General features: G+C 39.5%; 1 protein-coding gene across 1 annotated transcript in view; it reads left to right on the top strand.

Annotated features, from left to right (window-relative positions):
- ACVR1 (activin A receptor type 1) overlaps positions 1 to 12,921 on the top strand; it is a 66,956-nt gene that overhangs the window by 49,400 nt on the left and 4,635 nt on the right. The window contains exons 7-8 of the mRNA XM_032479489.1: positions 1,736 to 2,011; positions 5,067 to 5,264. Coding sequence (XP_032335380.1) covers positions 1,736 to 2,011; positions 5,067 to 5,264 — 474 coding nt within the window. The remainder of the gene's footprint in view (positions 1 to 1,735; positions 2,012 to 5,066; positions 5,265 to 12,921) is intronic.

Genomic DNA, 12,921 nt, shown 5'->3' with positions numbered 1-12,921 from the left:
AGGACCAGCTCAGGAAGAGGGAGAAAGAGATAGGGGACCAAGGTGCGGAAGTGTCATTCAGTTCACTTTACAGATGTCCCATGGATACAGATGACAAATTGTCTTTCTGTGATTTGAAATCAGCTTGTTTGGGGGGTAGTATGGCAGGTAAGAGTATGGGTTCCAGAGCAGGCTGCTGGGGACCATCACTGACCTTAATGTGCGTGATGTACTCTGCCTCCTTTGTGTGGTTGTTGGAGGATGGCTTGTGGGGTGTTTAGAACTGTGCCTGGCCCATTGCTAGTTCTCACTAATTATTGACTGTTTCCATTGTTGTCAATGATGATGATGATCAAATAGGGAACCTTTCTTTCTCCCCAGAGCTTTCCTAGGCAAGGTATGGTGCACCAGATCAGCTAGCACCCAACTTGGAGTTGGTAGCAACTTAATAGCTGTGTGATCCTTGGCACCTCCCAGCAGCAACTTCATTATTTGGAAAATGAATATAATGATACTTATCTTACTGACCTATTGAGAAAAATCCCATGAGAAAATATTTGTGAAAGTGATAAATTAAATTATAAATCATGTTATTATATAAATTATTAAATTATAAATCGAATTTTATATAAAGTACTTTATAAAAAGTAAGGAATTTTTACATATTTGCCTTTTCCTTTACACTTGCATAAGTCATTTAATTCTTCATATCATATGCATCTTTTTTTTTTCCCCCCAAATCCTCTCATATTTCTAAGTCCTAAACTTCACTGTCTGTGTGTCCCTAAAGTATATCCCTCATGCTGGGACAGTGCCTCTGTAGCAGAAAAGACAGGCACACATATCACAATTTATTTCATAGATTAGGAAGTGCCTCCGACTTCAAGTTCTTTCAGTGTGCTGAAAAATCCCTTCAGAATGGCCAGAAAAATGTCTGCCTTCCTCTTTATCTATATCTTTCATTATATCACTTCTTTTCAGGACCACTTCAGCTGTCACTTCTTGATGGTAGCTTGTGGTACTATCTAGTCTGAATTATTATGATTCCCTGCTCTGGGCTCCTCTTGCCCTGTGCAGATATGTACTACAGGATTTTTCACATTATATCACAATTTTTCCTTTTCAAATCTGTCTTCTTTTCTAACCAACAAACACCATCATCTTGGTTTTTCTGTGTGACTGACAAGAAAACATCCCAGGTGCTTGTTTTACTTGATGGGTTCCTTTGTTTATTTGATGAATCAGTCAGATATTTAATACAAACCCACCCCCTTGATTTTACAGCAGAGACAATCCAAAGAGCCCAAATGAGTTGCCTGATATTACACAGCAGATCACAAGCAGAGCAAGGCTAGATCACAAGTGTTAGATTCTGGGTTTTAGTGTTCTTCCTGGGTGGTTGCTGAATGATCTGTGCTTTGAATATCAATGTGATAAAGGGTTTGACACTATCATTATGAGTAAGCACAAAGATATTATTCCTTTCTGAATCTTAATGCAATGTAAAATATTTTAAAGGATTATTTAAAGGATTAGTTACAATGAATATAAGAATTTCCCATTCACTAGCAGTGCCTTTTTAAGGAATAAATATATTATTTTTCTCTATTGATGTCTCTGTAAACCTCCTCTCATGGTAGTTGGTGAGTTTATTTTTTGTTTTAGGTGATCTCTACTGTATGGTCACTATTTCTGTATACTAAAAGCTATGAGATGGAATTCTCATGTCTCTTAATTTTGTTTTTGCTTTCTTTAGGTTTCATTGCTTCTGACATGACATCAAGACACTCCAGTACACAGTTGTGGTTAATCACGCATTATCATGAAATGGGGTCGTTGTATGACTATCTTCAGCTTACTACCCTGGATACAGTTAGCTGCCTGCGAATAGTGCTGTCCATAGCTAGTGGCCTCGCACATTTGCACATAGAGATATTTGGGACCCAAGGGAAACCAGCCATCGCTCACCGAGACTTAAAAAGCAAAAACATCCTGGTTAAGAAGAATGGACAGTGTTGCATAGCAGATTTGGGTAAATTTTTAAAAATATATTTAAATTACTGTTTTTACTTTTGTTGTATTCCATTGTTTAGCCAGGTTGCATCTTTTTCCCCTTCTAACATTTTGTTATGAAAAATTTCAAGCATGCAGATTGAAAGGACTCCACACAGAACATCTGTATATCTACCACCTAGATGTTCCCATGAACATTTTACTGTTACCGCATATCTCTCCATCCTCCATTTATCAATACATCTTAATCTTTGATACATTTCAAAGTAAACTGCAGACAAAAGAGCCCTTCCCTCCAGAGTCTTCAGCATACACACCTTTGTATAAAATGCACGTCTTAATATACATTCTCAGAGTTTTGACAAATGCTGTAAAATCCAAATCTATATCAAGATACAGACCTTCTCATTTTCCTATAAGTCACCTCATGCTTGTTCAGTCAGTCCCTACTCCAGCCCACCCTCAGAGGCAGCCAGTAGGGTTGCATTCTGATTTTACAAGTCTCTACACAAAGTAGGTACACAATTAAATAACCTATGGAATGAGTTTGTCTTAAAAACTGGGTTCTAAGTTGTTCTTCTGTAACCAAGGCAAAATGATCAACCAAGAAAGAAGAAAAAGTCCCCAAATCACTTTACCATTTGCCCTGCTTGGATAGCTCCTTCTTACAGTGTTAGGGTAGTGCTTAATGTAGCTTTAATTGCATTATAAATAAGATTATTTTCATTTCTAGTGGCACTCTATATAAAACCTATTCATTCTAGACCCCTAGAATATTGGCTGAGTATTTATGCTAATGAGAACTGAGTTGTAATGTTGGTTATGCATTTCAGTGGACTACTGAGGATCCTCACTCTAGTTGAATAAAAAAATGGTTTTATCTTATATTCATATAATTGTAGTTACTGTTAAACTGATCAAAGTTTAGGCAGTATTAACTCTTATTTATGTAGTTGATAAAATCTATTGTTTGTTTTTAAACACAAGGGAGGCAGGAAAATTTATTTCTTTTGAAGCCCTTTAAAGTCTTTGCATTTACACTGAAGAATTATTTTATAGTGTTTTCCTGGTATGAACAGGCGTGGCCCTAAAGTTTTTGTGGGCAGTTTGAGTTGTAGTATAGAAGACTTTTATGGCTCTGCCATGGCTTACGGAGCTAAAGTGATTTGAGTTTCCCAATTATTGGCTCTTACTTTTGTGCAGGTCTTTTCATCTATTTACCTGCCCTAAGTGCTTGGCCTGCTTATACTCAGGGCAAGGATGGGGGCTCAGCACGGGGGACGTCAGGGTTTGACACTCTGTGTGATACTTCTGTGCTGTTTGAAACTTTCATAGTAGTGTGTTTATGTATATTCATGTTACTAAAAATCAGTTATGCCCACCTCACACAATTCTTACAAGATTCCAAAATTATTATAAATGCTTGGCGAACAATCATTCAGAGATGATTATGCTGTTATAGTCCAGAGGCCTAGGGAAGATGAACAAATTGAGACAGCTGTTGGTTTTGGTTTATGGGACTTAGGAGTTTTGTACAAATCCAACTAATTAATTAATTCTTTAACTGCATTTGTTTTGGCCTATAGTGTTCCAATTGGATATGTGGTTTCGTACAGAAATCTATGTTAAGGGGTCATTATTTAGGGGAGTAGATTCGTAGTACAGGAGACAGCTCCTATAGGACCATAATTTGTAATTTTTTACTTTATACTCAGAAATTAAGGACCACTTGTTAGAAATTATGTATTATTAATACTGCAAAACTACCAGTATTTTAGCATAAATGCCAGTATTCTAAACAGAAAGGTTTAAAAAATAGTATAGTGGTCATTTATATCCATAACACCTAGATTCAATAGTTATTAAAATTTTGCTGTTTTTGCTTTATCTGTATGTGGCTGTGTGTATATATATTTGCAAATTGGTTTGAAAATAATTTGCAGCTCTTTACTCAGAAATATTTCAAAATGCATCCCTTAAAATACCTCAAAATACATCTCTTGCATAATCACAGTTTATCGCATCTAAAAGTTATCAATTGTTTTTTAATATCATTGCCATAGACTCTTGGGGTTTATAAAAGGGAAAGAGGCACCAGTTTGACTTAGTCAAATGTGGTTGCCAATATCTTTGGTAATTATTAAGGCTGAGACGACATATGTGTTATCTCCTTGGCTTTATATAGTCATCATCCCACACTTTCAGAGCCATAGAGTGGGAGGAGAAGCATCTCCATCGATAACTTAGATCCCCGTAGTGTTGCCAAGGTTTACATGGCCTTCTTGCCCCATGTTGGCAATTTTCGTTATTTTGCATGTTACAGGAATCGTTTTCAGTTGGTCTGCATATGCCTCAAAAAGTAATTCCATTCCTGAACAAACCATGCATGTACCTGTCTGTTCCCTCCGATCTGTGAAGAATGCCAAGTCTCTCTAATTGGCTGAGGAATCCTGAAATGAGTCATGAGTTAAGCAGGTGCTTCAAAACCATTTAATGTGAGAGTTGTGCTTTGAATTGAGATCCAGTTTAAGGTTCTCTGGACCCAAGGGTGTAGAGAAAAGCCAGCGGGTGTGAGTGGTGTTACTGTACTGATGAGCAGTCCTCCATCAGGGACGGAGCAGTGCCCCGCGCACCCAGCCCTTCTGTGGTGAGGAATTACCTCAGCATCTCTGCAGTTTGTGCCTGCAGCCTCACTGGAGCTGTGGTGGAGCTTAAGAGCTTAATTAGCTTCTCATTAGGCCACTTTGAGGCTCCCATTTAACTTGTGAGCCTGCTTTCCCGTGGATTTTGGACACCAGCCTCACGTTGGTTTGGTACATTAGTTTATCTCCCCAAAACTTTCTGTCTCCGAGGTTCATGTATTAACCTGATAGCCTCAGAATGTGCCTGGCCTGTCATTTCTGCTCTCACACAAGTCATCACAGTGGCCTCCAGAGATGACTCTGGGTGCAGTGTGGCAGTGACCACAGACACCACAAGACGGCGCTTTTGACTGGGGTTGGTTACAAATCCTTCGGCAACCCTCCATGAGGAAGGCGGCGAGTGGTCTGACACTGTCATCTTCTTCCCTTCAGGCCTGGCAGTCATGCATTCCCAGAGCACCAATCAGCTGGACGTGGGGAACAACCCTCGTGTGGGCACCAAGCGCTACATGGCCCCCGAAGTTCTCGATGAGACCATTCAGGTGGATTGTTTCGATTCTTATAAGAGAGTTGACATTTGGGCCTTTGGACTTGTCTTGTGGGAAGTGGCCAGGCGGATGGTGAGCAATGGTAAGTATCTGATGTGATGCAATACTGCCCTTGTCCCAGTCCTGCTGATGCTGCTGCCTTTAAGTCCATGGTGCTCCGTGAATTACACTTGCCAAGCTGTCGGCATTTTTATCTGATTTACGGCTGGTCGAAGGCACATGAGGGATGTCTGTTCTAACTGTGGAATTTCTGGAAGAGACTATGTATTCCCTCTTTGTATGTTTGTTTTTCGTTATTTTGACCAGTCCATTTTTAAATCCTTCCTTCCTCCATCTTCCTTATGCTGCCTTCCTTCCCACCCTTCTTTGCGCTTCTCACAAGGGAGGTTTAGTGCGAGGAGACTGCTCAAGGGAATCTAAGGGTGAAGTCGGCTACTGTAGATTTTTTTTTTTACTTAAGTTTGGATTACTGAGAAGAGACTCAGGTTGTCCACTCAGAATTCACACCTTTGTAAGCAGCAGCCTGTATGTGCTGAGTAAGTGAAGTTTAAATTCAGGAAACCTTGAGTGGGAGGCTCAGTGCTGGTCCTCTTGTAAGTGTAAGAAATGGTCTTACCTCAGCAGTTAGGGAGGCGTGTGTGTATCATTTTTAACCCATTACCCGACATAGTAAACTCTCACCTCCATCTTTCAAATCCGCCACAAATACACTGTTGAACTTTAAGTACACTGTACTCTGGAATCTGGGTAATGTAACATAGTTTTAGTGTGCAAAAATTAAAATTGATAAGTTTTTGTGGTAGGTTTCTTTTCCCCCTAAGAGCACAGTATGTTTGCTTTTAACAAACTGTCTAAGGGTATCAAAGCCCATGTTTCAGATTATGCATAAACATACATACATTGTAACCTGACAGTTCTTTTGAAGTACTTTTTTTTGGATGGAGTCACGAACATTTCTTGGTAATTGTTTCTCAATTGTCAGGAGCTACTGACTTGGCATTTTGTGCCATTCCAGTGCCTTGAGAATTGTTTGCAACAGAGAGATTGTTTTGCTGATTTATAAAGCTCTGAACTTTGCCTGAAATTTTGCACAGTGATTTCAGTTCCCCATCCCCCACCCTAATTCTTGAGTACCTTAGGACTTAAAATCAAATTCTAATTAGTCAGTCTTAAAAACACTTTAGGGAAGAATTGGTGTTATAATAAACCGTGTGGTGGGGAACTTGCCCCACATGAAGAGGAGGCTAATATTCCATGGCCAGGATGGTAGCAGTCCAGCTGTGGGTGTGCTGGAGCCCCGCCAAGCTAGCCTGCGTGATGAAAGCCAAACTTGGCAGAAACTTGGGATTTCGGCTTTGTAAAAACTCATGTTGCAAATTTGTTCCCTGTGTCACAAGCTTAAACTCAAATGGCTTCTGAAGATCAGCTGTGATGAATAGGAGTCTGTTGGAAATTAAAGCCATCAGTTGAAAATGTAGCTCAGCAAATAGTAGTTTTCTTGATGTTGTGTTTAACGTTATTTTTGAAAAAAATAGGGAAGGGTAGAGGCAGAGAGACTATGATGGGGGCTTTCTGATCTGATTTCCCTGACACCGTGATTTAGGTTGTACTCTAGTTCCTAGCACTTTGTGGGCTGAGTTTCTGTGGTGTGGTGTGGTGTGATTTTTAGGGGGCGGTTAAGGGGATGTCATGTCTCATTTTAAATCAGCTACTGTCCCTCGGCAGTGACTGATTTGATATTTTCTCTTCTCTCTCTAGTCCCCCTTCTCCCATGAATATTCACATGGCCATGTGCACACAACACACACAGAAATCAGTTTAAACTCAAACTTGAAAGTGTTCAGAGCTGCTTGCAAACTAATTTTATTAATATTATAGTTATTACTACCCCCAAACCAAAAAATGAGTAGAGAGAAAAACAAGAAAAATTTGCTTTTACCTTCCAACATTCATCTTTCTTTCCCCTCTTTCTCTATGCAACTATGTACATATTTGTTTACTTAGTTGTAATCATAGTATAGATACAATTTTGTGTCACCTTTTTCTTTTTTTAACATTTTTTATTGATTTATAATCATTTTACAATGTTGTGTCAAATTCCAGTGTTCAGCACAATTTTTCAGTTATTCATGGACATATACACACTCATTGTCACATTTTTTTCTTTGTGAGTTATCATAACATTTTGTGTATATTTCCCTGTGCTATACAGTGTAGTCTATTCTACAATTTTGAAATCCCAGTCTATCCCTTCCCACCCTCCACCCCCCTGGTAACCACAAGTCTGTATTCTCTGTCTGTGAGTCTATTTCTGTCCTGTATTTACGCTTTGTTTTTGTTTGTTTGTTTGTTTTTGTTTTTGTTTTTTAGATTCCACATATGAGCGATCTCATATGGTATTTTTCTTTCTCTTTCTGGCTTACTTCACTTAGAATGACATTCTCCAGGAGCATCCATGTTGCTGCAAATGGCATTATGTTGTCGGTTTTTATGGCTGAGTAGTATTCCATTGTATAAATATACCACCTCTTCTTTATCCAGTCACCTGTTGATGGACATTTAGGCTGTTTCCATGTTTTGGCTATTGTAAATAGTGCTGCTATGAACATTGGGGTGCAGGTGTCATCCTGAAGTAGATTTCCTTCTGGATACAAGCCCAGGAGTGGGATTCCTGGGTCATATGGTAAGTCTATTCCTAGTCTTTTGAGGAATCTCCACACTGTTTTCCATAGTGGCTGCACCAAACTGCATTCCCACCAGCAGTGTAGGAGGGTTCCCCTTTCTCCACAGCCTCTCCAGCATTTGTCATTTGTGGATTTTTGAATGACGGCCATTCTGACTGGTGTGAGGTGATACCTCATTGTAGTTTTGATTTGCATTTCTCTGATAATTAGTGATATTGAGCATTTTTTCATGTGCTTTTTGATCATTTGTATGTCTTCCTTGGAGAATTGCTTGTTTAGGTCTTCTGCCCATTTTTGGATTGGGTTGTTTATTTTTTTCTTATTGAGTCGTATGAGCTGCTTATATATTCTGGAGATCAAGCCTTTGTCGGTTTCACCTGCAAAAATTTTCTCCCATTCCGTAGGTTTTCTTCTTGTTTTACTTCTGGTTTCCTTTGCTGTGCAGAAGCTTGTAAGTTTCATTAGGTCCCATTTGTTTATTCTTGCTTTTATTTCTTCTAGGAGAAAATTTTTGAAATGTATGTCAGATAATGTTTTGCCTATGTTTTCCTCTAGGAGGTTTATTGTATCTTGTCTTATGTTTAAGTCTCTAATCCATTTTGAGTTGATTTTTGTATATGGTGTAAGGGAGTGTTCTAGCTTCATTATTTTACATGCTGCTGTCCAGTTTTCCCAACACCATTTGCTGAAGAGACTGTCTTTATTCCAATGTATATTCTTGCCTCCTTTGTCAAAGATGAGTTGACCAAAAGTTTGTGGGTTCATTTCTGGGCTCTCTATTCTGTTCCATTGGTCTATATGTCTGTTTTGGTACCAATACCATGCTGTCTTGATGACTGTAGCTCTATAGTATTGTCTAAAGTCTGGGAGAGTTATTCCTCCAGCCTCTTTCTTTCTCTTCAGTAATGCTTTGGCAATTCTAGGTCTTTGATGGTTCCATATGAATTTTATTATGATTTTTTCTAGTTCTGTGAAATATGTCCTGGGTAATTGGATAGGGATTGCATTAAATCTGTAGATTGCCTTGGGCAGTGTGACCATTTTAACAATATTGATTCTTCCAATCCAAGAGCATGGAATATCTTTCCATTTTTTAAAGTCTTCTTTAATTTCCTTCATCAATGGTTTATAGTTTTCTGTGTATAATTCTTTCACCTCCTTGGTTAGATTTATTCCCAGATATTTTATTACTTTGGGTGCTATTTTAAAGGGGATTGTTTCTTTACTTTCTTCTTCTGTTGATTTATCGTTAGTGTAAAGAAATGCAACTGATTTTTGAACGTTAATTTTGTAACCTGCTACCTTGCTGAATTCTTCAATCAGCTCTAGTAGCTTTTGTGTGGACCTTTTAGGGTTTTCTATATATAGTAACATGTCATCAGCATATAATGACACTTTTACCTCTTCTTTTCCAATTTGGATCCCTTTTATTTCTTTCTCTTGCCTTACTGCTGTGGCTAGGACTTCCAGGACTATGTTGAATAGGAGTGGTAATAGTGGGCATCCTTGTCTTGTCCCAGATTTTAGTGGGAAGCTTTTGAGTTTTTCACCGTTGAGTACTATGCTGGCTGTAGGTTTGTCATATATAGCTTTTATTGTATCACCTTTTTCATTTGTGTTTTTTTAATGTTGTTAAAAAGTCTGTTTTTATTTTAAATGGTCACATGAGATTTCATTAATTTAACCATTTTCATATTGTTGGACATCCTGTCTCCTCCACCTGGGGCCAGTACTAGACATCTTTTCATATAACTTTTTCATTTGGGGAATTATTGTTAATCTGAAAAAAAATAGACCCATTAGGTCAAAGACTATGGAGGGAGTTTTTAAGACTTGACACATATTACCAAGCTCCTTTCCATAAGAGTTGTTCTAATTTACAATATCCTGTTCACCCCAGGGTGTGATATACCTATTTCACTTCCTTACCAGCTTTAAGAAGTGTCATTAAAAGAATATATATTTTTGAAATTATTGCATATAAAATGTACCTCATTTAAATATATGAATATCTTATCATAGGCGGTCATTATAATTATGCATCCTTTGAGTTTCTGAGTCCATTATAAAAATTGATGACCAGATAGTTCTCTTGGAGCAATATGATCCTCAAGTGAACCATGAGTATAAAAATATGTTGCATTTTATATTTTCATAGGAATTTTATATTTATTTGCTACTAATAATAAACTTCATGCTGTGTCTGTACAGGAAATGAGAGCTAAGTCCATTTTCACAGCTGAAAATTTCTCAGTAGTGTCTTTTGGAATTTATTCTTTGTGTTTAGACTGACACTGAGTTTGGAATTGGTAGGAAGGAAAACCATTTTCTCACCCTTTTGGGGTGAAATTTCTGTATGAATTTAAAGCAGGGGTTTGCTTGGATCCATAGTTCTTACACTGGAGAGTGTGCAACAGAATGACCTAGAAACAGAGTGCTGAACCCACGCCCAGGATTTCTGATTTCATACGTGTAGGGTTGGACTGAGAACCTCCCTTTCTTACAGGGCCCCAGGTGATGTTGATGTGGCTGGGTTAGGGACCGAACTCTGGAGCTCTCATGTAAGACAGAACATGTTACCTCAGTCTCACCCAGGGCAGGGAATAAAGACTGCCCCTGGGGCGCGGACAGAGCCTCAGACTTTGTGTGGAGCTTCTCTCAGGTTTGGGAGTGTGAGGTATCAGGCGTCTGGTCACAGCTCATCAGAGCAGGGCTCTGCATCTCTCCTTGGCCCTTTGGCCTCCCCTCTGACAACTGTAATATTAGTAAATGATTAATAAATATTTTTAATAGTGCCTAACTATAATCTGTAAACTATTTACTTTGGCTATTCCATTACCGAGAATCCTAGTAACAGAAGTTACTTTTAACAGGATTTCAGAGAATGCAGTTGTCTTGACTTCGAATGATGTGCATGGTCCCATGTGCCCATGAATGCAGTTGGGGTGAAGGATGAGGTCAAAGCTGCCGCACATGTATGTTACTTAGCAGGGAACAGAGCTGTCTTTCCATCTCCGCTCCCTGGGGTAAGGCAGGGCTTCCCAGCCCGTGTTCACTGTAGACTTACAGGAATGCCTGAGGTGCTGATTCTCTGCAGTCTCTGGCAGGGAGGCAGGGTCAGGGGGTACCAGAAACCCCTGGGCTGTCATCACCTCTGCTCTGAGCAGCCTCTTCTATTTGTTTATTGGTCATTTTTGACTTTTGAAGTCCTCCTGTGAGGAATGTCAAGCAAAGCAAAGCATATGGTAGATATACCTTTACGAATCCTATTCTTACCAGGAAAAAAATGCCTCTCTGCAAACAGTGTTTCCCAAGATTCATTCATACATGTACTACCTTTATGATTTTTCATACCCGAGTACCACTTGTACCATTATTTTCTTAATCAGTTCCTCTAAATCAGCTTTTTCAATCTTAGTTTCTTTTTAAAAGGAAATTAATGTCAGTCCTGGGAGTGGGAAAACTGGTATCACATGGCATTAAATGGAAGGTGATGTTAAAAATACATATGCGGTTATTGAATATGATGAAAAAGTTTTGTCCATGAACCGCATCCAATTTTGTCACATGCCATCCCTGAAGGAAACACCATATTAACTTAGAGTCCTCTCAGAAGCTAAACATGAACCATTCTAATTCTCTCTAAAGTGGCTTTAGTTGTAATGTTCTGATCTCTGAAGGATTTCATAATTTGTGTAGGAGTTAACCCTTAGCAGTAGCTCTCTGCGTGGAGGTAGATGCTGGGTATAGTGGAGCCGCACAGGTTGGAGGGCCGTGGAGAGGGAGTAACATGCGCTGCTGAGTGAGATCAGCTCATTTCCCTGCCTCTGGCTTGTTTAGAAGAATTCTAGGATACAAACGGAGAACTGGATTCTGGTTAATTTTTGTCATCAGTTAGTTGTGAATTTGGACAAGTAAGTTTTCCCTGGATGGTTCTGTTTCTTCTTCTGAAGGAAAGGATGGCTGTGAGCTACACCTTCGGATTATTCAAATTGTAACCAAATCCACAATCCCTCATCTGCAATTGAGAAATCCCTACAGCTTTGAAAGCCCAAAACCTTTGGTCTTGGATAGGGAGGATCGCGAGGAAGCCTTGTTTCCAGAGACTTGCATTTTAGAAAGAGCCTTCTGGTGTTTCCTGCTGTTTGAAGCACCGTCTGGGGCGTCCTTGATCTGTACATCAGCTTTGGGGTTTGTGCTTTAAAGATGTTGGAACCAGAAACAGGTGATTAAGAGGTTTACTCAGAATCATGCAGCAAATTAATGATATGGGGTTTTGGTTGGTAAAGATGTACTTGCTGCAAAGAAAAACTTCAGACATGTGTCCAAGAAAAAAAAATGTATGGATCAGATACATGTGTCAAAAGTTGTGGGAGAGGAGGTTATAAATAATTTCTGATTCTTTCCTTGGCCCTTTGAATCACACCCTCTTATGTGCAAAAGCAAGACCTGGGGGGTTGGCCCCTCCTTGACCATTGTTTAAGAGCTCCTCTTCCGCTGCATTCCTGGGTCCTTTGTTGCTTGTACCACTCCTTTGGCACTCGAAGTATTTTGTATTTTAGTCACTTTTCCTGAATTCTTGCCGTCATTTGCTGGCTCACAATTTGGCAGTTGCTCACTGGATGCTGTCATAAAAGGACTGAGGTGAGAGTCCACTTTTTCCTGCTATCCAGATTGCTTGTCACTTTCTGGCAGAAGTGAGGAACGATTGTAGTAAGTAACTTTCTACCTTGACAATACAAGTAATTTCACAGTCCAACCTTGACCTCTCACTCTTCCCACCACCATGTGCATTGATTTCAGCCAGAGGGAACTTAATTTCCCTTTGTCTCTCCAACATAGAAGGATCATTTGCAAGTCTTTGTCGTTGCCCCATCCCTGCCCACCCTGCCTTCCTGGAATGCAATGACCCATCTCCGTGGTGTATTCTTGTCCCATCATCTTCTCTGTCTTGCAAATTCATCTTTCCGTGTTCACCCAAGCCCTAGCTCCTGGAAAGCTTACTTGAGCTTCCACGGCACCTGCTTCGTATCTGGTACTTAACAAACCTGCTCA

The sequence above is a fragment of the Camelus ferus genome, chromosome 5 (assembly GCF_009834535.1).
Source record: "Camelus ferus isolate YT-003-E chromosome 5, BCGSAC_Cfer_1.0, whole genome shotgun sequence".
In the NCBI taxonomy this organism is placed as follows: domain Eukaryota; kingdom Metazoa; phylum Chordata; class Mammalia; order Artiodactyla; family Camelidae; genus Camelus; species Camelus ferus.
The sequence above is the reverse complement of the archived record's forward strand: the minus strand, read 5'-3'. Positions and strand labels throughout refer to the sequence as shown.